Below are 26,013 nucleotides of genomic sequence, written 5' to 3'. Positions count from 1 at the left end.
AATTAACTAATTATCCACCAATTAGAAAAATGTTAAAATCTTAAAATTACTTTCAGAAAAATAAAGATATAAATATTTTTTACCATGCATTTATTTGACAGGCACCTCTGGATTTATTTGCCAATACTGAAAGGCTGTCTGTATCTCATTTACATTCATAGCACAAATACTTCAAGTAGTCCGAGCTGAATGCCTCTACATAGGATTTTGCTTAAAAAGCCCATCTCCTCCCTATCTAAACACCAATAAACTACAGTGCATTATAAGAAAAATTAAGCAGATTTAAACAGACTTCATAGGCTGGAAATAAAATGTAAGCATGTCTGATTAGAAATATCTTCCTCTGTTTATCATCTTTCTGAAAAGATGCTTGCAAAACAAGTACCTTATCCAGGAATTCTTTCCCCCTTCAAATACAAAAATTGAGTAGCTAACTGGGGAAAATGTGGAACCTATACTTTAATAGTAATAACAAAAATATACTTTGGTTCCTCGAAAGCTCACTTAGGAAAGTGACAAACACAGCTAGGGTAGGAGAGAAATTTTTAAAAGAGGAGGGGTTGGGGTGGGGAGAGAGAGAGAGAAAGAGAAAGGAACAAAGTTAGAGTAAATGAGGAAGATAAGACAATTAGGGAAAAGGAAAAGTGGAGAGTGAAAGGCAGAAAATTCTGGGCTTTCTTAAGCTAAATCTATCATTTAACTGCTATTATTATACATACTCATTATCTAAAGATTCCAGAGAGGTTAAAAATAAAGTGATTTTTCTTAAAAATTCTGATTTAGCTCTCCACCAGATAACCCCAGTCCAAAGAGTTTTCTAAGCTATAACTGATCCTACTGAAGCCAACTGAGTCGACAGAGCTGTGCATTTAATTTCTAACTAGGTTTTCTCATTTTTGGCCTTGGATGCACAAGTCATGAGAGATCACCAGCACGGCAAAACTTCAAAAATGAAACAAAATCTTTTAATTTTGATGGTAAACTCAGAAGCAAAGAAGTGAAGGAAAGTTGAAAACTTTTTAAAAGGGGAATAAAAGGCAACTGTCTCAAAAAAAACAGGGCAAAAAGTTTATTTAGAAGGAGGTGGGGTATAAAGCAGCAAATTAAATTACAAACTGCAGCCCTGCTATTAGTTTCTTTTAAAAAATACTGATATTCTCTTTTAGGGAAACTTGTGCTAAGGCAGTTAATGCTTAGGTGTGATGATTAAGCTTTTAGCTACTTACCAGGAAACTGACTCCAAATCTACTAACAGAGACAGTAAGATGGTGAGGATAACTACATTTGAGACCTCAAACAGTACATTAATAGAATTACTGACACTGTCTTTTATATATTATACCACATACAGAATTCCCTTTCAATAGTTATGTACACAGCAAGACTCCTTTTTAAAGAGCATCTATATTAAAGGATTAAATTTGTTAACATTTCCTAGCACCAAATAAATAATATGTACGCACTTATTTTTGGATACCAAGGCACAATTAATGTCAAAATGTTTTCCCAATGCTTTTTAAAGTTTGCCACTTAGTATATTCAGACATTCAGTTATTCCAAAATAATTTAAAATTTAGTCTCTATGATAACATTTTAATCCTTAATAGTCTTGAGAAAACAGTATTTCACATAAAGTGACCACATACTACACTATCATCCGTTTCTAAAGGGTTTCTGCAAGGTGACTTCCCCGTTCAAATACCAAAAGTCCATAAATAAGCCTTAAGATTTCCCTACAAATAGAGAAAACAAACCTTACAAGTTCATTTCCAAAAGAAATCCCTGCTCAGACTATCTCCATTTAAGAGGAATCATCTACCTTTCCACTGCTGAGAGGGGGCTGATGTTACCCAAGGTAATCTCTGGTGGCTGTAGGTCATGTTTTCCTGCTTAAGCTCAAGACATCCATGAGGTGTCTGCTACCTGAATATTTTAAACCTGTAGCCATGCAAAGATTGAAAATACAGAAGCGCTTCTCCCCATGTATTTCAACCCTCTTCAATTAAAAATCCTTGTAAGAATAAATTTTTTCTTACCAGGATATATTTTTAAAAAATGGTATGTTTTACACTTGTGGCTTGTTTTGCTTTGCTATGAAAAAAGGCTGTTCAGGAAAATTTTCTCTGAACAAGGAATGTATTAGGTATTCCAAAACAGTCACGTATTTGCTTGGTATGCAAAAATTAATTTCTGAAACAACTCAATTTTTAAATTAACTCCAGCTTTCTTAAGCTGGGTTATACTTCCTTTTAAAAAACTCTCAATTATTTTCAGATATATGTATTTTTAATGATTTTGTCTGGCACAAGGAAAAGATTGCTCAACAAGTCTACTCCCTTAACATGTATTCTTTAAAAAGTGTTTTACTGTTCAAATTAAAATTAGTATAAAAAACCCAACTCACTGGCAAAGTAGAAAGAAGGGCTTGTCTCCTTGTTGTATGGTAATTTGGGACATGCTGAATTTGGGAAATAGAAAGGTTAATTAGCCTTTTAAGGTGTGCATTTTCCTAATTTTCTGGAAAGGTTGACATATTTAGTAATTTCTTTTTGTATTCATGCATAATTCATTTTTCTTATTTTATAAGAGATGACAAGCACTTTAAACATTACTACAAAATTAAATAAGAGAGGACTGAAGCGAAAGACACTTTTCTTCTGTATTGGGCTGTCAAGTTCCACATGCTCATTTGCTTACATGAAAGGAATAAAGTCATTATCTAATAAAAAGACCAACATTGCATTCTATTGAACAACTCTAATATAAAAAATATACCAATATAAAACAATATTTACCAAGTTTCATTCAAAAGACTAGTTCAATTTTGCAAATCATTACTAACAGAAATGTCACCTTACATCTTGTTCTGTAAGGTGTTTACTAGGCATCTGGTAATGGACCCAAAAACTGAGAAACATAGTAATATTAATATTAAACAAGAATATTATATAATTTCCTATTAAACTGTCTACATAAAGGGGTGTGTGGATGCATAAGTACACTTGGAAGGATATGCACCAAAATGTTAACAGGAGGTTGTAAGGGAGAAGATTAATACGTGCACTTTACATCTTTTTGCCTACTGTACTTTAGAATTTATCTGCATTAAACTACCAAAAACAAACGCAAAGAAAAAGATTTTGGATTTAACTCTTCCTGATGGCTTTAGTTAGCAGAGAAAGTTTCATTATTACTATTTCTAAAAGGGAAAACAAAACAAGATGAATGAAACAAAATCAGATGAATTTTAAGACTAGATGTTAAGGAAACAAAAAGTAACTTATTTGGAGGAAGAAGGCAGATGCAATGATGAAAGTGAAATTAAGGTCAAAGAGATGAAGTTTGTGATCAAAGTCTCTCCTAAGATAGCTAGAAAGAATACAAGGTCAAAAAACTTAGAATACGTTTCTCCTAGTACCTTAAATAAATGTTCAAGGATTTGTTAGTATACTTATAGTAAATATACCAAAAAATTTTAAAACAACAACCAGCCTTTCATTTTACAGCCATTTCTATTCTCAAAGGCTTTTGCTATGATCATGATGATAAATAAATGACAAAAAGGCAACATAACAACTGTCATCAACATCTAGGTGCATATTTTTTATTTGCATTAAAAAAAAAATCTAGATAGGACGCAGCTTAAAAAATAATCCATACTAAAAATATCTAGTTCCTTTCAGAATATAAAATATAAACTGTTTAAGAGACATAAGATTAGCATTTCTATGTAAATTTTATCTTACAGTTTAAAATAATGTACTTAAAAATTTGTATTCTTTACAGATAAAATGTACAAAAATTTGTAAAAGTTTACAGTCTGTCTTAAAAAGCTGTAAGATCTAAAATAAATCACTGAAGAATTAATAAACTTGCTACAGCAGATTAAATTATGGTTTATTGCAGTAAAGAACAAAACAATTCATTTCCTGGTGTCCTCTTCAGTGTATGAAGTGTCCAAAAGAGAATCAAAAATAATCATAAACAAAATAATCTATGTACAGCTTTGCCCCTAGCCTACCCTCATCAACAGACATCAATAAAACTCAATCTGTGTAAATCGTAGGACAGTAGTTCAGATATGGTTGAGCCAACTTTCTCCCCGTATCAAAGAAGTAGCTTTGATGACTAGTTCATTCTAAGTCTCACTGGACATTAGGTCTAGTATTTTTCTGTTTACCCACTCTTGAATGGACTTCAGGGTCTGAGACCAACTGCTTTTCAAATGGAAATATTTTGGAAAGTAGTTATAAAACCATTAGTGCCTCAAATACAGTATTTACTGTACTGTACTGCCTGTTTCAAACCAATGAATATCCATTCAAAAGACAAAGCCAGATGCTGGCAGTGAGTGAATACACTGAGGAGAAAGATTCTGCTCAACAGAATTACTACAATATTTCAAAAGGCATGGGCACACAAATAGCTATTCTCTAAAAGCAATGGAAATTTTAGCTCAAAAGTTTCAGATCTTATTCCAAAGGGAGTATGCCAGAAAATGGGAAGAAAGAAATGGTTTTTCCACTTGTTATATCATGATGTATATTCAGGAATGTATGTATAAACAATCATTATGAACTTTCCACCTAAGACTTTAGCAAACTGGAAAACTGTTGAAATATATACAAATTGTGTAAAAGTGTGATAAATCAGTGATGCCTTTTCACACATAATTAGTCCTGGTTAAGACAACCCAATGACAGGAGATCATAACCAAAATCATAAACCAAATTAGTTCTGTCAGCCTTTCAATTAAATTATGGATGGGTTTCTTGAAAGGTTCTCAAAATGTTGCAAGCACATCATTTAAATTTAAAGAGTATAATCAACAATAAAAGATTTTAAGTGTGGAAAAGATCTGACAAGTATTTTATATTAAAAAAAATGTCACATAAAATTTTAATGACTAGTGAACCTGTGGGAAAGGAGCATGCCTCCAAAAAGAAAACATTAGAAGTGAGTTTCTGGGTGACAAGAATGGTTGTTGCTGCCTGAGTCCTATTCCTATTTATCTACAAAACGTAATAAACTGTACTCTAACATTAAAAAAACTGAAAGTCTTTACATTCTTAGTCATTCAAAAAGTTTAAAGAGGTTTTAAAAAGGAAAGGTCCATGAAGCTGCACGTAATATTAATTTCATTCTAGGGGTTGTTCTCTTTTCAACTGTACAAATAAACTTAAAATTTCTCTTTTCCCATCCATGCCAAAAAAACCTGAAATGCCAGTGGGAAAAGTTAAATGACAGTAAAGGAGTTCTCAGAAAAGTTCAAAACAAAATTTAGATCTCAATAAAACTGGTACTATTAATAATTAAAGGTGCATTTTGAAAAATATGAAACGACTCATTAATTCTATTCTACAAAATATAAGGTGGGCATTTTATTTTCAATTCTCAACATTGAAAATGGTATTATTTTAGTACTTTAGACAGCTGGGAAGTTGCCTTGTACAAAGTTCTCTGGCCACAAAACTAAGAGGGCAATTTTAGCTTAGTAGTCTTATACATATTGTTTAATTTTATATAGAATACTTTTATCGTTGCATGCTGATTACACTTACAGTATGACTGTCTAAAGCAGATCTAGAATTACACAATTTCGACCACTTAAAATACAGCATAATGAAGAAACACAGTAGTATTGTAACAAATAGCAATCAAAAATATGCAATGTCAGTGGCCCCCAGAGTAAAGAGTGAGGGAGAATGTTTTCTTGCTAGAGAGTGCTTTCATTACAGAAAACCTTCCTGCATGCCTTAGGAAGAGTATACCAAATAATGTTACTGATGAGGAAGAGAAGGAAGATAACTTTCTCTACAAAAGATGCTTTCTGTTATACACATTATTACATTTTTAGTTAAAGAGAGAAATTTCAAGAACAGAAGTAGAAATGATTTGCCAAGACTTACAGACTAGGTCAGAAAGAAACAGATACTACTTTTTTTTTTTTTTTTTTTAAGATTCTTGACCCTCAATGTCATAAAAGGCAGAGCTATTCTTAAACAGAAATTTAAAACACATTAAGACACACATTGAAAAAAAACAAAAAGTGCTTCCTACCATACATCGCATGTGTCTGCTCATGAGCCCCGTACTGAGTTGCTGAAGAGGACACTAAACCAGGCTGGGCATGTGTTGGTGGTGCCATCATTCTAGCATTACCCTGTATTACAGGACTATAGACATGAGGATGCTGTGTTCAAACAAAAAATTAAGAAAAAACATTGAAGTTATCAGATATAATCAAGTAGATTTTAGTTATGTCTTAACATCATGGTTTGCAGGTTTCCAAAACTTCTAAATACAGAATTTAGAAAATTCTAAATCAGTTTTTTTGGGGGCTGTTTTCTTTGAAACACCTATACTGATCAGCACCTTTCTGTTAAAAGGGGCCCCCAAATCCTTAGCTGTCTACCCCCACCATAGCACATAACACAAAATATAAGGAAAACCCCTTTATCACACTGAAACTTAAATGGAACAACAGTTAAGAGTTTAGGTCATATCAGGCTTACCTGAGACTGATAATGTGGCACATGCTGAACAAGAGGCTGATTTGGAAACTGCTGAGGACTGTAGGCGACGTATTGTGTGGAATAAGCTGGTGGGGTGGCCACAATTGGTGGGCCAGCTGCTGAGGCTGGGTGCATCATGGTACTCTGATGGTGCTGGTCTTGCCGTTGTTGGGGCATATTTGGTACTGCAGGAAAATGACGTAATATTAGAAAATAGCATCTCCTTAGCATAAAATACATGAACTGGTCCATAAGGCTCTGTATGATTTGACACTTCTGCCTGCCTCTCAAAGGCCATGCTATTCCGCACCCACCCCTTTTCAGTCACTATGGGCTGTTTTCCTATCATCTCTGCTTTTCCTTAGCCTCAACCCCCAATTCTCTACTGCCAGGTTGGAAAATTTTTACTTGTCCTCAAAGGGTCAGCTTGAAAGCCACATTCTCAGAGAGACACACTGCGATGACCCACAGAGTTGATCAAGTCCTTGTAATTATAAGACTCTTACAGTACTATGAAGCATTTCCCTTATTATTTCTCAGATCATCCCTCTTTGATACACTAAATTATGCCATGGCTAGAGAAGGGCATTGGATTTTACTCAAAGAAAAACAAAAATACAACAAAAAAAGTGAAAAGAGACCCAACACTAATCTTAACTCCCATCTTTATTTATTTTTAACTCCATCTTTAAAATTTTTCCACCACTCAATTCTTGCTCATTCTTAAACATAGTTATCACATGCTATCATGTTGCAGGTTTCTAAATAAGAGTTCTTGCCTATAATCTGCCCCATTAAAGCTCTCATTAACAGTTTAGGTCAACTGCCATCTCTGTAATGTCTTTCCCAGTTCCCCCAAAAAAGCTAGTTGCATGCTCTGTGTACCTTTTTCTCACATGTTTGTTACAGCACTGACTGTTGCCTGTGATGGGTTTATGGTGCTATGTTAACTAACCACTCAAGTGGAAAAGATGTAAACCACTGATTCCACAGGACACAAAGAATGTGTAACTTTATATGTTCACAAAATCATTAGAACTACTTGCTATGGTAGAGATAAATTTTTTTTTAAATGTCTTGAAATTTTTGCTAAACATTTGACTATTGCTCATATGTAGGAAAGTTGGTTATATATTTTTATTATCTAGTTAGAAAAGCAAGCTTGAAAACAGAGGAAACTAGTAAGAATATTTTTCTGAATTCAATATTGAGATTCCCTCATATTGAAAAAGCATATCCTTTAAGAAAGAAAAACCATCCCAAACTCAAATATCACTTTTATCAAAGTCTGTTTCTTTTTATATTTATAATCCTCACTTTTTTCCCCCCCAAAAGCTAGTCAATTCTATGGATTTCTAAAAGAAAAATTCTAGCTATAAAAACAATGAATACAATCTTAAATCTAAACAGAGACAGACCTGGTTTTATGGTCGTGTCCCACTCCCTCCAGTTTGAATCTACCTTAACCTTAAACCACAGTTTAGATCGGCCATACTTTAGCCATTTCCTTTTGTCAATGGTTTTCAACCGGGAACAATTTTGCCTTTCAAGGGGAATTTGGCAATGTCTGGAGACATTTTTGGTTGTCACAGTTAAGGAAGGAGAGGACGCTACTAGTATCTAATGGGTAGAGGCCAGGGACGCTAATCACGTCCTTTAATACTCAGATCCCACCCTATTTAACCCCCCCCCCCCCCCAAGAATATCTGTCCCCAAATGTTCCTGACTTCAGCATATTTTCAAACAAAACCCAATTTTTCTCACAGGATGCAAAAATGAGAACTGCATCATGCACCAAGAAGACAAAGAGGTAGTTTTGTGCAAAAAGGCACTACTATCATGAAGGAAAGATATGCCCTATATGATCTATGGTTGTATTTCAGAAGCAAGTCCTTAATTTTCCCTGTTATTTGACAGAGTAAAATAGCAGGATATAAAATTAACATAAAGACAGCCAATAGCCTTCATATATCACACTTCATAAATTTACTTCATGAGTAACTACTTAGAATATACAATGGAAAGATGAACCCAGTTTACATTAACAATTAAAAAAGAAACTACCCGAGGCAAAAACTGAAAAAACACTACTGAAGACAGAGAAACAGATTTAAACAAGCAGAAAGGCATAATTTGTTTGTGGAGAGGAAGACTAAGATAACAATCCTCCCCTAAGTTAATGTCTAAAGTATATATTTATAAATTTAATGTGGTTCTAATGAAAATGCCAACTGGCAAACTTAATGTTAACATCCAGGAGTTCATACTAACACAACAGCAACAGACCCTCATCAGTCACAGAGATAATAGGAAACCAACTCATTATTTTGAAAATTGCTCTGAAATGATGGGCAGTTTAGTAACCTTTCTTTTACAAGCTGTACCTCACGGTAACCAAGTAGCTTAACAAGGTAAAAGTTTTTCTTTATAGAAACAGTCCAGTTAACAACGGAGGAAGAGATGATAGAATGAGAATGTCATCATTTTGCAATCCTTAGTGAAATAATGAATCTAGCACTAGACAGTCACTGCCAGTGCTGCTAAAACAGAGACGAGCTGGTACGGAATGTTATCCTGGATATATAAGGCAGCCAAGTTACTCCTACTATCAAAGGAAAAAAAAAAAGGAGATCAGACATTGACTTCTAATAAAACTATACACACCATCTATGAAACATTCCATGTTAAGTTTAAAAAAAATACAACCTAAACTTAACAAGTCTTTCTTATTTATATACTATCAGAGACCTACACGGGACAGAGAATCGCTTTAACCAATACCGCAGGGATCCAATCCATGAAGTTCAGATGGAAGGAAAGAATGCAGGCCAAACAAATTGGATTTAAATAAGATGTAAAGGGGAAAACCTGAGGGGGAAACTATAAATAAAAAGAGTTAATATTAAGAGAGAGAGAGCAATCAAATGAAAAGTGTGGATTTTGGATTGTGGCTCAACAAGCCAACTATTAAGAAAAAATTTTAAGGCAGTAAGAAAAACTTGTGCTTAGATATTTGATAGCAAGAAATAATTTATAATTTATTTTAGGTAATGGTACCTTAACTATGGTTTAAAAAAAGAAATAGTTCACAGCTTTTAAAGATATATACAAAAATATTGATTAGTGAAATGACAATGGTACCTAGGGTAACAGTATAAGGGTATAAATGAACAAAACTTGTCTAAATTTTCATAATAAAAATTTACAACATAAAATAACTTTAAAACTGACTTAAACATGAAAAACAAATGCAACTTGTAAACCTCACTTGAATCCTAACTGGAACAAATCAATTGTAAAAATTACGTATTTTAACAATAGGCACAGAAATTTGAGGATATTAGGGAACTCCTGGCTAACTCGTTCTGGTGTAATAATGGCATTGTAGTTTTTTGGGTTTTTTTTGCATTAGAAAAGGACTTTAATATGGAAGTGAGACAATAGCAGGCAGACATGCAGAGGATGACAAGTTTCTGGGCTTTAAAATCTGGGAAACTTTTGGAGAACTGTAGTATTTTATGTTTGTCTTTAGAAGACTCTTTAAGAATTATAAAATACTTACAAATAAAACAGTGTATCTAGGATACGCTTCAAAACAATCTGAGGCGGGGAAAGTTGTTGTAGATGAAACAAAACTGACCATGAGTTTCTAACTGTTAAAGCTGAGTGATGAGTACTTTTACACTGATGTACTATTCGAACTGCTTATGTGTGTATGTTTGAAATTCTCAATTAATAAAAAGGTTTTTTAAAAGTCAACTGATTTTTTAGTAGTCAATCTGAATATCAAGTTCATATGGAAAAATAACCAGGAAAGAAAAGTCAAAAACACTTGAGAGGAAAAAAAAAAATCAATGTTAGGAGTGGATGGATGGGAAAGTAGTCTATCTAAAGACAGACAATTTAACAGAATGGAAGAGAAAATCCAGATACAGATTTAACTACACATGGATACTTAATATAGGATGAAAATGGCATTTCATAGCAGTCTGTTTTCTTATCTTAATGGAATGAAAAAATAAACAGAAATATCAATACATCCTAAATAACCAAATATTTGGAGATTACAAACACATTACTAAGATTTAAAGCCCTTTGGTTAAAGAAATCATCAGACAGAAAATATTCTGAATGAAATATGAAAATACAACACATCAAGTTTTAGGGATGCAGCTAATGCAATGCAGGGAACACAGGTTTGATCCCCAGTCAGGGAACGAAGATCCCAAGTCGTGAAGCAACTAAGCCCATACACAACCACCACTGAGCCAGTAGCCCCGACTGAGAGTCTACAATGAAAGACCCCGCATGGGTAAACGAAGATCCCACGCGCCACAACTAAGATCTAAGGCAGTCAAATAAATAAAATTAAAAAAAAAAATCAGTAATCATCAAAGAAATGCATATTAAAATCACAATGAGGTAACAGACCCATTAGACAGGCTAAAATTTTTAAAAAAGACAATACCAAAGTTGGCAAGGATGTAGAGGAATCATAATGTTCATACATGGCTGATCAGCTGAAATGTAAAATGACACAACCACTTTGGAAAACAATTTATCAGTTTCTTATTAACTTAAAATTGCACTTACCATACAACTAAACAACTCTAATCCTAGATGTTTAACCCAGAGAAATGAAAGCAAATGTTCATACAAACACTAGTTGACAAATGCTCTTAAAAGCTTTATGAGAACAACCAAAGACTGAAAATAATCCCAATACCCATGAACTGGTGATGGGTAAACCAACCATGGTATAATCATAAAAATGGAATGCTTTTCAACAATAAAAAGGAACAAAATGATGCAGATGATAATATGAAATATTCTCAAATCAGCTAGAGACACAAAAATACAACACACAATTCTACTTACTAAAAAATATCTGGAAAAGTCAAATCTAATATAGTAAGAGAAAGTAGATCAGTGGCTGCCTGGAGTGGGTGGTACTGGAGTAGTTTGCATCAAAAAGTACACTTAAAGACATTATATGTAAACTATAGAATAACAAAACTGGTTAAAAATTTTAGAGAGCTATTTGGAATAAGATAAACTGGATTCATACCTTATACTGTATATAAGGCAATTTCCAAATGAATCAGAATATCCCTGTTTGGAAATTAAGATCCCATATCCCTCAGCCAAAAAAAAGTGTTAAGGAGGGACTTCCCTGGTGGTGCAGTAGTTAAGAATCTGCCTTGCAATGCAGGAGACGTGGGTTCAATCCCTGGCCTGCAAACTAAGATCCCACAAGCTGCAGGGCAACAAAGAGGCTGCCCACTGCAACTAAGATCCAATACAGCCAAATAAATTTACAAATATATTTTTAAAAAAGGTCTAAGGAAAATCTTGATATAGTAATATATAGTAATTACTAGGAAATATGATGTCTTCAAACAAAAAACCCCATGGGTGCAGTACAGTACATATAGTGTGCTTCACTTTGCATACAAGGGAAGAAAAGTAAATGTCAGCAAGGATGCCAAGACAATTTAATGAGGAAAAAACACTTTTCAAACAATGGTGCCGGGATAACTGGATATACACAGGCAAGAAAGAATGTGGACTCTATCCTTATGCATGCATGCTTGCTCAGTTGCTTCAGCTGTGCCCAACTCTGTGTAACTCCATGGACTGTAGCCCTCCAGCCTCCTCTGTCCAAGGGATTTTCCAGGCAAGAAAACTGGAGTGGACTGCCATTTCCTTGTCCAGGGGATCTTTGCAACCCAGGGATTGAACCCACATCTCTTATGTCTACCTGCATTAGCAGGTAGATTCTTTACCACTAGTGCCATCTGGAAAATTACCTCAGAATGCATCACTAACCTAAATGTTAAGAGTTGAACTCTTAGAAGGAATCATAGTAAATCTCTGTGATCTTGAGTCAGGAAATGGTTTCTTAGTATGACACCAAAAGCAAAAGTGACAATCCAAACTACAGATAAATTGAAGTTCCATCACAATTAAAAACTTCTGTACTGCAAAGCCCACCATGAAGTAAAAAAAAAACCAAAACCATAAAATGGAGAAAATATCTGTAAATTTTATATCTGACAGAAGATCTGTATATAGAATATACAAAGAACTCTTACAAGTCAGTGATTTAAGAGGCAAATAATTTAATCAAAACTAGGTCAAATATCTGAATAAACAATTCGCCAGAGAAAGTATGCAAATGGTCAATGAAAAGATGCTCAACATCATCAGTCACTAGGGAAATACTAATCAAAATCATAATGAAGTACTATTTTGTAGCCACGAGGATTATAACAGACAATAACAAGAGTTTGGGAGGATGCGAGAAATTGGGACTCTTGTATACTACTGGTAGGAATAAAAAGTGGTACAGTCACTTTGAAAAACAGTGTGGCAGTTTGAACACAGTAATTCCACTCCAAGAGAAATGAAAACGTAAGTCCACATAAAAACTATACAATGTTCAGCATCACTCATAATAAAAGTGGAACAATCCAAAGAATCATCAACTGATGAATGGGTAAGTGAAATGCTACCGGTATCTATACAATGGAGTATTAGCTCATCCATAAAAAGAAATGAAGTGTATATTGATAGATGTTCCAACATGGATGAACCTTGAAAACATGCTAAATGAAAGAAGCCAGTCACAAAAGACTCCATACAATATGATTTCATTCACATGAAATATCCAAAACAGGCAATCTACAAAGAAAAGTGTATTAGCATATCTAGGATATGAGTGTGTAAATGCATGGCGTGGGAAGAAAATAGTTACTAAAGGATATGGGGTTTCTTTCTGTGTTGATAAAAATGTTTTATAATTGACTGGTAATGACTGGACAGCTTTGAGAATGTCTTAAAAACCACTAAACTGTATACCTCAAGGGGATGAATTCTATGGCACTCGAATTACAGTCGACCCTTGAAAAGTACAAGGTTGAACTGTGTGGGTCCACTTACACAGATTTTTTTTTTCCCATAGTAAATACTACAGCACTAAACCATCCACTGTTGGATGATCTGCAACTATGAACATGCAGGACTGACTATAAATTATATTCGGTTTCTGACTGCACAGAGGGTCAGTGCCCTCAACCCCCGAGTTGTTCAAAGGTCAAGTATATAAACAAAAGGTCAACAATCCAAATAGAGCCATTTAAAAAAAAAAGAATATCTGCAAAGAGACAACTGTAAAAATAGACACTGTAAGGATAAACAGAAATTAATTTTAAATCATCAGCTGCTAATGGTGGAAGAGACAATCCACTTAATGGGATGGAAGTGACGAAGGAAAGTACAATTAAGAGACTGGGATGAAAGCAAGACTTCTCTAAACAACCTTGTTATGTAATTTTCACTTTGAAAATAAATATTTCACACATAAAAAATAAAATTAAAATAATAAAAAAATTATCATTACAAATGTCAACAAGTTCAATCAGGTTAACCTACCTAGGTGTCCAATTGTTGACACAACTCAGTGACTACAGAAAATGGTATTTTCGAAGTATCATGGGTAGCAATTCCTGACTCTAAAAACTGACACTTAACAGAATTCTTAGTGAGATACTAAAGAAATCTTAAATTTTATCTTGTAGAGCAACAATTAGACAACGAATATTCTGAAAACATCTTATACACATTATAGGAAAATGTAAACAAGCCAGCCTCTAAGATGGCCCCCAGTGATTCTGCCTCCTGGTTTTCACACCCTTATATTAATATAGTCCCTTCCACATGTACCACATTTGCTCCACATAATCAACAGCAAATGATAGAAATGAAGCTAGGTTATTTCAAAGGTTAGACTGTAAAACAAACTGTGGCTTCCATTTAGGTTGTTTCTCATTATGGGAAAAGCCAGTTGCCATTTTATGACCAGAACCATCCTAACAACAGCTCTGAATCTGGAAGCAGATCCACCAGCCGCAGGTTAGATAACTCCTGCTCTAGGCAACATCTCTTTGCAACTGCTTAAGAGACTCTAAGGAAGAACCACCTAGTTAAGAGGCTTCTGGATTGCTGACATTCAGAAACCATGTGAAATAAAATGTTTGCTGTTTTAGGCAGCTAAACTTTGTGATAATTTGTTAAAAGATATTATTAATGTAATAGCAATGAGCATACCCAACGACCAGAAAATGGTTTCTAAATACTATTTCCCAGCAAAGAGAATGAGGGTTGCTTGCAGGATTACTGATCCAGGTCTAGTGTTAGATTAGCCTGAGACATCTTATTCATAGCAGAAAGGAAGTTATCAGAGACAAATGAGTAGTACCAAAAGGAGACAGGAGCCAATGTAAAGCGATTATCATTGATCAAAGATGGGACGAGACAAGCAAAAAAAAAAATTTTTAATTGAAATACAATGAATATATATAAAATTATACAAGAATATATATAAGATATAATATATATATTATACAAGAATACATAAAATTATAAGTGTATTCATAACTTTTCTGTACAAACTATTTCAAGATACCCAAACAGCCCTGGTTAAAAAGAAGTCCCTTACTGAATGGTTCTAGCTAGTAAGTGTAGAGCAATGCTACAAATTCAGAAATCACTGTTTTCAAACTCCTAATTAAAGTGATTTCCAAAGTATGGCCCTGTCCCAACAGGATCACTGGGGAATTGTGTTTTTGTTTTTTTAATAAATTGCACTAGAAAAGTAAATTCTCAGGCTATGTCCCAAATCTACTGAACTGGAAATTCTGGGGATAGGGCCAAGCAATTGATTTTTTTTTTTTTTTTTAAAACAAACTCTCCAAGTGATTCTAATGTACACTAGAATTTGAGAACCACAGCCCTAATGAAAGGGCTTCTCAGACGGCGCTAGTGATAAAAAGCCCACCTGCCAATAAAGGAGATCTAAGAACTGCAGGTTCGATCCTCAGGTCAGAAGATTCCCTGGAGGAGGCCATGGCAACCCACTCCAGTATCCTTGCCTGGAAAATACCATGGACAGAGGAGCCTGGAGGGCTATAGTCCATAGTGTCACAAAGAGTTGGACAGGACAGCACAGAGCCCTAATGAAAAGATGCTGTTAAGTATCAATCATCAATAAATAAGATGACAGACTTGACAGAAAACTTTACAATTGGAGAGGGGAGGATCACTTGAGCCTTTAATAAATCTTACCATAATTCAAAGTAGGACCAGATACTGTACCTCCTAAATGATCCAACATAGAGTACTCACAAATATCTATCAAGTATTCTTATCTCTTCCCATAAAAGTTACACCTGAATGTAATCAATGACATCACAAGAAGAGACAAATCTAGAATATATGATATACTATGTAACAATCGATTTCTGTCACAAAGCAACAGCAGGGGTAAAAATAGGGGAAAACAAAGACATGTAACAAATGTTAATAATGTGAAGATCTTATTTTGATCCACACTCAAAACAAACCAACTGTAAAAATATATTCCTATCTCAATCAGGGTAATCTGATCATGATGGTTATTAGATGATAAAAGGGAACTAGTTTATTTTTATAAAATGTGATAATGGCACTCTGGCTACCTAATAAAAATATCCATATTTTTAATATGATACACACAAAGTGTGTAGAAATGAAACAGCAGGCCCTCAGAATAAGATTAACCCTCTAACAAGATAACTTTAAATGATCTAAGGTAGAATTCTTCCAATAGGTTCCCGTGTTCTAAAGGAAAGACAACGGATATCATATATTCTGTTTTTTTGGCTGCTTTGTGAGGCTTGCCAGATCTCAGTTCCCAAGCCAGGGACTGAACCCAGGCCCCAAAGTGCCAAGTCCTAACTAAGCAATGGACCGCCAGGGAATTTCCCTTCATACATGTTTTTTTAAAAACAGAATTTTATGCGTTGGTATACTGTATTGGTGTTTATCTTTCTGGCTTACTTCACTCTGTATAATGGGCTCCAGTTTCATCCATCTCATTAGAACTGATTCAAATGTATTCTTTTTAATGGCTGAGTAATATTCCATTGTGTATATGTACCACAGCTTTCTTATCCATTTGTCTGCTGATGGGCATCTTAGGTTGCTTCCATGTCCTGGCTATTATAAACAGTGCTGCGATGAACACTACAGTATACTAACGCATATATATGGAATTTAAAAAGATGGTAACAATAACCCTATATGCAGGACAGAAAGAGACACAGATGTATAGAACAGGCTTTTGGACTCTGTGGGAGAAGGCAAGGGTGGAATGATCTGAGAGAATAATACCATTGAAACATGTATATTATCAAGTGTGAAACAGACTGCCAGCCCAGGTTGGATGCATGAGACAAGCGCTCAGGGCTGGTGCACTGGGAAGATTCAGAGGAATGGAATGGGGAGGGAGGTGGAAGGGGGGATCAGGATGGGGAATACATGTAAATCCATGGCTGATTCATGTCAATGTATGGCAAAAACCACTACAATACTGTAAAATAATTAGCCTCCAACTAATAAAAATAAATGAGAAAAAACAAACAAAACCCCCCCCAGAATTTTAATTACTAATACACACAAAACTGCAATTGCTTCAAACACTGAGGAAAGCTTATTAATTTAAGAAGTGAAATTTTTTAAAGTTACCAAATGATCCAACAGTCCCACTCTTGGGCATATATCTGAGGAAAAGTCTAATTCAAAAAGATACATGTACCCCAATGTTCACTGCAGCATGTTATTAGGAAGGAAAACTATTACTTACCTATCTGCCACGCCATATGCATGGCATGTGGAATCTTAGTTCCCCAACCAGGGACTGAACCCAGAGCCATGGTAGTGAAAGCACAAGTTTTAAACCAATGGACAGCCAGGAAGTCTCAGAAGTAACTTAAATTTAAATGTCCATGAACAGATGGAAAAACAGTGTTTTGATAAAGAGTGAATGGATAAAGAAAATGTGGTACATATGCAATTGAATACTAATCAGCTATAAAAAAGAATGAAATAATGCTATTTGTGGCAACATGGATGAATCTAGAGATTATCATACTAACAGTGAAGTCAGAGAAGGACATTTATGATATCACGTATGAGTGTCTAACATACGACACAAATGAACTTGTCTATAAAACAAACAGATTCAGGCAGAAAACAAACTTATGACTACTGAAGAGGAAAGTCGTAGGAGAGTGGTGGAGATGGCAGAATAAATTAGGGGCTTGGGACAGCAGATACAAACTACTATATATTAAATAGACAAACAACAATGCCCTACTATATAGCATAGGGAACTAAAGTCAGTCTCTTGCAATAAACTATAATGGGGGAAAAAAAAAGTGAAATTTTTGTGATGGAGGTAATTACTGGGCACTGAGAAGTGACTTTATTATACAAACCATTCTACTTTCTATTCTCAATAAAATGATAGAAATGACTGCTCTTAATTACCTAAATGGCAAAAGGGGGAACCTTTTAATGTTTTTCAGCATTAAAATATTTCCTTTTAAGTATGTTTTTTTTTTCCAGTGAAGACTCTTCTGCACAAACACAGAGTACTAGATCATGCAACACTCTCATTTTAAAGATGAGGAAACATTTCTCTAATAGCATTTTGACAATTTCTGAAGTAAGCCATCTCTGCTCACAAAGAAATTTTAAATTTGGGGGGGAAATTACATATTATATAAGAATGTGATGTATGGCAAAAACCACTACAATATTGTAAAGTAATTAGCCTCCAACTAATAAAAATAAATGAAAAAAAAAGAGAAAAGAATGTGAGCAAACAGTTAATCCAGCAAACCATCTTTACAAATTCAACATTGAATATTTCAAAATTCAATTATTTTTTGTGAAGAGGATCTTGAAATTCACAACTCATGAGTATGTCTCCTCCCGTTTTTGTTCATAAAAATCCATTTAAAGACCTGATGTATTAAAAAAGAATTCATTTGAATCAGTTCTAATGAGATGGATGAAACTGGAGCCCATTATACAGAGTGAAGTAAGCCAGAAAGATAAAGAACATTACAGCATACTAACACATATATACGGAATTTAGAAAGATGGTAACGATGGCCCTATATGCAGGGCAGAAGAAGAGACGCAGAAGTACAGAACAGACTTTTGAACTCTGTGGGAGAAGGTGAGGGTGGGATGTTTCGAAAGAACAGCATGTATATTATCTGTGGTGAAACAGACCACCAGCCCAGGTGGGAGGCATGAGTCAAGTACTCGGGCCTGGTGGGCTGGGAAGGCCCAGAGGAATCAGGTGGAGAGGGAGGTGGGATGGGGGACCGGGATGGGGAATACGTGTAACTCTATGGCTGATTCATATCAATGTATGACAAAACCCACTGAAAAATAAAAAATTAAATAAATAAATAAATAAATAAAGACCTGATGTAATGCTGAACTTCCAAAAGTCAATGAAGTTTTATGAAAAGTCAAAACTGAACCACAGATATTTACTCATTATAAAATGAGTTATTCATTCATACAGCATGCAGACTACAAGCAAACACAGGCAGGATTATTCTCACCTTTACCTGCTCTATATGTCTTGGCTTGATTGACTGGCATGGGCGTCATAGGTATAGGATATAGAGGCTTAAGGAAATAAAAAGAAAATGAAGATTAAGTTCTCAAGATATTAGGAATGTATCTTACCACTCTCTCCTAGTTGTATATTGCTAGAGAGCTAGCTCTGAAGTTTCCTGATTTTTTTTTCTTCCCCCTGATTCTTAATAGTCATTAAAAAGATAAAATCACACTCACAGCTAAAAGGACAAATCCCAAATTACATTAAATCTAAATCATCTTTCCGAGCAGAAAACATTTTCATATTTGGGTCCTTAACATACCACACTGCATGCCTTCACTTTTTAGAGAAAAATTGGGGGGGTGGGTGGGGGGGGGGAAAGAGGGTGACTCACCACTCAGCACGGGGGATTTTAGTTCCCTGTGTGTGTGCTCAGTTACGTCTTGACTCTTTGCAACCCCACGGACTGCAGCCTGCCAGGCTCCTCTGTACATGGGGATTCTCCAGGCAAGAATACTGGAGTGGGTTGCCATACCCTCCTCCAGGGGATCTTCCCAACCCAGGGATTGAACCCTGGTCTCCCTCATTGCAGAAGGATTTTTTACCATCTGAGCCACCAGGGAAGCACCTTAGTTCCCTGACCAGGGATCAAACCCAGGCCCCTTGCAGTGGAAGCACAGAGTCCTAACCAATGGACCCCTAGGGAAGTCTCATGGATCTACTTTTTGTTTTTTTTTTTGAAAATGCGTAAAGAATTTTATTTGTGAGCAAAATATGTTCGGATCCACTTTTAAATATCGCTGTTATACCATCAATGCAAGTCACTGCGCACCTACAGAATACTTGGTGTCAAACATAAATAACTTACAGAGGGTAAATGAACAAGTCAAATTCTATGACTTACTTGCACGCCTGGGCTCACGGGGACCGGATACATCATATTTGGTGCAAAACAAACAGGCTGAGTATACACTGGAGTTGGCTGCTGATGACCCACCATAGATGGGCTAGGTTGTGCTTGAGGACGAGGTGAAGTTGGGGTGGTAGAAGGCTTTGGCTACAAAAACAAAAATCAACTATCTTCAGGTGAAAACGTAACTATTACTATAATCTGAGGACTGGTTTCCCCCATCTTTCTCAATTTTACTCACTGTTAATTAGTATCTCTTAATGAAAGTTATCTCAGAGACAATAAACCTGCAAGCGTTTCAAATTAAGAAATACTTGGTAGAAAGTTAATGTAAATGTTGTATCAATTAATCAACAATGTTATTAAAAATAGCAGTGATGATCTTTAAAAAATGGAAAAAAGTTTTTAAAAATTAAAAAATAAACATATCTTTCAAAGTCAGTAAAATAATAACAGTGTATCTATGAACCTGAGAGCCTAGCAGGCCAACCACCTTCAAATTCTGAGTCAGAAAGATTAAAAAATTTGCCTCAGATCACATTATTAATTGATGACAAAACTAGGATTTTTTTCTTATGGTTCAAAAATATACATTTACCACATAAGAAAAAGGAACTTTAACTAGAAGTTGTTTCAGCACACTGTAACTGAATTTAGATGGCAGGTATGGGAAAAAAAGTATTACTACTACTAATATTTCTTTTTTTAAAGAGACTAGATTTACTTCAAAGAGAGAAATTTACCTGAGAAAAGGAACGAGGGTTGAACTCCTTTGCATTGGGATTCAACGTTGATTTCCTCACTTGCCTACACCAGAAAAAAATAAAGGCCAGTGAAATCTGCATGGAACTTATGCTACTATAGTCTTTTATACCTGACAGTTTTTTAAAAACTGCTAAACTTAAGTAATTCTCACTAGAAGATCATTGTCTTCCTTAAAATACACATATACATACTTCCCACTGCTTAATCTGATAATTACTAGTCAAAAAAGGACAATATTTTAAAAAGTGAAATATGCAAAGCTTTTCTCAAAAGCAACCAACAAAAACAACCTGAAGACAGTTCAGTTCAGTCGCTCGGTCATGTCCGACTCTTTGCGACCCCATGAATCGCAGCACGCCAGGCCTCCCTGTCCATCACCAACTCCTGGAGTTTACTCAAACTCATGTCCATCAAGTCGGTGATGCCATCCAGCCTTCTCATCCTCTGTCGTCCCCTTCTCCTCTTGCCCTCAATCCCTGCCAGCATCAGGGTCTTTTCCAATGAGTCAACTCTTCGCATGAGGTGGCCACAATATTGGAGTTTCAGCTTCAGCATCAGTCCTTCCAATGAACACCCAGGACTGATCTCCTTTAGGATGGACTGGTTGGATCTCCTTGCAGTCCAAGGGACTCTCCAGAGTCTTTTCCAACACCACAGTTCAAAAGCATCAATTTTTCGGCGCTCAGCTTTCTTTATAGTCCAACTCTCACATCCATACATGACCACTGGAAAAACCATAGACTTGACCAGACGGACCTTTGTTGGCAAAGTAATATCTCTGCTTTTTAATATGCTATCTAGGTTGGTCATAACTTTCCTTCCAAGGAGTAAGCGTCTTTTAATTTCATGGCTGCAATCACCATCTGCAGTGATTTTGGAGCCCCCCAAAATAAAGTCTGACACTGTTTCCACTGTCTCCCCATCTATTTCCCATGAGGAGATGGGACCAGATGCCATGATCTTAGTTTTTGTTAAGCTTTAAGCCAACTTTTTCACTCTCCTCTTTCACTTTCATCAAGAGGCTCTTTAGTTCCTCTTCACTCTCTGCCATAAGGGTGGTGTCATCTGCATAACTGAGGTTATTGATATTTCTCCCGGCAATCTTGATTCCAGTTTGTGCTTCTTCCAGCCCAGCGTTTCTCATGATGTACTCTGCATATAAGTTAAATAAGCAGGGTGACAATATACAGCCTTGACGTACTTCTTTTCCTATTTGGAACCAGTCTGTTGCTCCATGTCGAGTTCTAACTGTTGCTTCCTGACCTGCACACAGGTTTCTCAAGAGACAGGTCAGGTGGTCTGGTATTCCCATTTCCTTCAGAATTTTCCATAGTTTATTGTGATCCACACAGTCAAAGGCTTTGGCATAGTCAATAAAGCAGAAATAGATGTTTTTCCGGAACTCTTGCTTTTTCAATGATCCAGCGGATATTGGCAATTTGATCTCTGGTTTTCTAAAACCAGCTTGAACATCTGTAAGTTCACGGTTCACGTATTGCTAAAGCTTGGCTTGGAGAATTTTTAGCATTACCTTACTAGCGTGTGAGGTGAGTGCAACTGTGCGGTAATTTGAGCATTCTTTGGGATTGCCTTTCTTAGGGATTGGAATGAAAACTGACCTTCTCCAGTTCTGTGGCCACTGCTGAGTTTTCCAAATTTGCTGACATGTTGAGTGCAGCACTTTCACAGCATCATCTTTTAGGATTTGAAATACCTCAACTGGAATTCCATCACCTCTACTAGCTTTGTTCATAGTGATGCTTTCTAAGGCCCACTTGACTTCACATTCCAGGATGTCTGGCTCTAGGTCAGTGATCACACCATTGTGATTATCTGGGTCATGAAGATCTTTTTTGTACAGTTCTTCTGTGTATTCTTGCCACCTCTTCTTAATATCTTCTGCTTCTGTTAGGTTCATACCATTTCTGTCCTTTATTGAGTCCATTTTTGCATGAAATGTTCCCTTGGTATCTCTAATTTTCTTGAAGAGATCTCTAGTCTTTCCCATTCTGTTGTTTTCCTCTATTTCTTTGCACTGATCCGCTGAGGCAGGCTTTCTTCTCTCTCCTGGCTATTCTTTGGAACTCTGCATTCAAATGGGAATATCTTTCCTTTTTTCCTTTGCTTTTCGCTTCTCTTCGTTTCACAGCTATTTGTAAGGCCTCCTCAGACAACCATTTTGCCTTTTTGCATTTCTTTTCCATGGGGATGGTCTTGATCCCTGTCTCCTGTACAATGTCATGAACCTCCGTCCATAGTTCATCAGGCATTCTGTCTATCAGATCTAGTCCCTTAAATCTATTTCTCACTTCCACTGTATAGTCCTTATAAAATATATTTAAAAGCAATCCTTAATATATCAAGTCTCTAGCATGTAGTAATTTTTTTCTGTGACAATGTTTCCTATACAAAGTATCTTGGGAAAAATCATGACTGTAATAAAAACTTTTGCCTCAAATCAAGAATAAGTGCTCCCTGACATATCAACAAGCTGCATTCCGAAAGTTCATCTGTAACAGCATTGTAGGGAATGCAGAACAAATCAGTCAACAGTGGTGGGATTAGATTCTAAGATTGGCCCACAAAAGCCCCACTTAGTTGATAAGGGGCACCAGAATTTTCTCTCTTCTTGGCAGTGGCAGTTCTTAACTCTGGAAGCACAGCAAGGAGGTGGGTACTGACTAGCATACAGGGGATATCAGTCCCAAAGCCAGTAATTTTTCAACTCCCTGTACATTTATAAATTAGCCATTCTTAATTTATGCACAGGTTTTTTTTTTTTTTTTTGCCAAGGGATGGAAAAACATGGGAGGAAGGAAGACGAGTATAGGGTGCAATGACTTAACTGACTTAAAAAATGTCATTTGTTAAGACCAGCTGTATTTAAGTTGAGAGCTACATATAAAGCAGTCTAAAAGTCGAGATAAATTCTGGACTTGGAAGGTCTTGGACACCTTAAGGAAAAGTTAAGCAAAAGGGTGTGCTAAATTCCAGGTTTACTCACTCAGCTGCGTCTTTCTTCTCCTCTTTATCTTCTTTCTCTTGTTTACATCCTGGACTGGAAGTCTGAACCCCTTGGGATGTGACCTCAGGTCCCCTCTTGTGCTCCGTGTTACTGAGGACTGAAGGGGAAATGCTGGGGCTGCTCGGCTTGCTGCTGCCACTGGTGCAGTTGCTGCTATTTTCAATGAAAGAATCCTTAGCATTTGGTTCAATTTTGTCTTTGATCAAATCTCTTGATTTTTCTCCCTCTCTATTTTTGTTTAGCAGCTGATCCATAGATTCAGAAGTAGAACTTGGCTGTAACTAAATAAAGGAAATAATTATACTTAAATATTTTAAATAACTCTAGTAATCATTTTTTCCCATGAGCACAAACTAGTATTTGTACACATGAAATATTCTGAGTAACACTTTGTTCATACCTTATGAGAAATGTTTTCATTATAAGGCAACAATAATGAAATGTCTACACAACCTAACTATAGTCATGTAAGCACTCAAATGTCCTAGCCTGAAAACTTTTTACTGAGTGCATACCATGTGTCAGAAATTATGTGTGCTGGGAATAGAAATATAAAATAGTTCCTATGCTCCCAAAGCTTTCCATCTGGATGAGATCAGACACTAACCAACTAGGGTAAATGGGGATTCCAGAGGAAAAAGCAACTCATGGAAAGAGAAGGCTTCTCAATGAAAATGTCATCTAAAGTGTCAAAGATATTGGGGGTTTGGGGAGAGTTTCGAAAAGGGAGTAATACACTAAGTAAAAGAAAAGAAACTTCATGTTTAAAGACCCAAAGGAAAGGGAGAAGATGGCCCTGTGTGAAATAGAAAAGTACTGGTAACTGGAGCAAGAATGGACACGAAGTGAGTCAAGAAACAATAAACTCACCCAAGAGGAATGAGATGATAAAAGGACTTGAAAGCTATGCTCGGGATTCTAGCTTTTAATTCTCAGGATAATGAGAATTCAATGAAGAATTTTAAGCAAGATTTACAGTTCACAAAGATGAGCACAGTAGCCCTCTGGAAAATGAACTGGAGGAAGCCTAGTAAGGGTGTAGAGAGAGACTGTTATGCAGGGTGGACTAAGACCTAGGCTTGACCAGAGAAGTGGTGGGTTGGAAATTCTGAAGTAAGTGGATTCAGAGGGAGAACTGACTAGACATGCAGGTCAGTTAAGACTTTATAACCTATAAGGTATAGGAAACCACAAAACAGAAGCACCAACAAGAAGAGCAGAAGACAAACATGTTAGTAACATAAGTGATGGGGTTTTTAAGTTTGCAGACCAGAAGCAAGCAATGCTACTACTATCTGATAATGACTTAAGACGCCCTACTCCATAGAAGAAAGAAAACAGGGATAGCTGAAAAGAAAGAGAAGGAAAAGGGCATCATTAGGCATCAACGGTGGAAATGAGAATAAATCCAAGCAACAGCCCAAGGCAGTAAGAATAAGCTAAAGAGCAACTGCACAGGAAAAGAGGCTGCAAGACTATAGAGGGACAAACTATCCCTTGAGCCTCAAGAAAGGCAGACCAACGTCAAAATCTCACTACTGGGAGCCTCGGCGTCCTGGCAAGCAGTACCACACACCTCAGGGACTTCTCAAGTTTCACTGCATCACCAATATAGTTACACAGCCTCAAGTAGTCGAGGGCAGAAAGTGATAACAACATTTGGACACAGTCAGAATTTAAGTCACAATATAGGTACTTAATGTTTTGCAGAGGCTATACATGTTAACAAATCCAACCGTGTACTACATAAAACTTCAAGTATTTGTCAGAAGGGTCTTTAAACAAGGCAAAATTACAGCTTTCAACGTTGTTATTCATATGATGGCAAACATACTTACTCACTAAGGGTTGGACACTGTTCTAAACTATTTATAAATTCATTCATTTAGACATTATAACAGCCCTATTTGATGTACGTATTATTAGCTCAATCTTATAAATGAGGAAAATACACAATTCATACTTTTGAACATTCTGCTGTACTTCCTACCTGCAGTATACTGAACAAAAAAAACCCCTGAAACTTTTTTTTTCAAAATTGAACTGCTTTCCTTTTATTGAGAAATAATACACATATAACATCATATTTAGTTTCAGGTGTACACCACAGTGATACAATATACATATGTATCACCAAATGATCACAATGCCTAGCTAACGGACATTATTACCACAATTACAGATTTTTTTTAAATGGTGGGAACTGTCTACTCTCTTAGCAACTTTCAAATACATAATATAGTATTACTGAATATAGTCACCATGCTGTATACTACCTCTTCAAGACTTTATAATAACTGGAAGTTTGTACCTTTCAACCACCCTCATTCACTTT

The 26,013-nt window shown here is 35.9% G+C and overlaps 1 protein-coding gene across 6 annotated transcripts in view; it reads right to left on the bottom strand.

Moving 5' to 3' along the window:
* The window catches only part of ATXN2 (ataxin 2), a 100,129-nt gene that overhangs the window by 6,766 nt on the left and 67,350 nt on the right, over nt 1-26,013 (bottom strand). For 3 of the 6 annotated variants that reach the window (XM_065904483.1, XM_065904488.1, XM_065904487.1), the window contains 7 exons: nt 23,658-23,959; nt 20,632-20,695; nt 19,883-20,035; nt 18,980-19,046; nt 6,516-6,700; nt 6,061-6,193; nt 2,405-2,458 (listed from right to left, as the gene is read on the bottom strand). In XM_065904483.1, the coding sequence (XP_065760555.1) occupies nt 2,405-2,458; nt 6,061-6,193; nt 6,516-6,700; nt 18,980-19,046; nt 19,883-20,035; nt 20,632-20,695; nt 23,658-23,959 (958 nt within the window). The remainder of the gene's footprint in view (nt 1-2,404; nt 2,459-6,060; nt 6,194-6,515; nt 6,701-18,979; nt 19,047-19,882; nt 20,036-20,631; nt 20,696-23,657; nt 23,960-26,013) is intronic. The other 3 variants (XM_065904484.1, XM_065904485.1, XM_065904486.1) reach the window with 3 other exon arrangements.

This window comes from Muntiacus reevesi, chromosome 13 (assembly GCF_963930625.1).
Source record: "Muntiacus reevesi chromosome 13, mMunRee1.1, whole genome shotgun sequence".
Classification (NCBI taxonomy): Eukaryota; Metazoa; Chordata; class Mammalia; order Artiodactyla; family Cervidae; genus Muntiacus; species Muntiacus reevesi.
The sequence above is the reverse complement of the archived record's forward strand: the minus strand, read 5'-3'. Positions and strand labels throughout refer to the sequence as shown.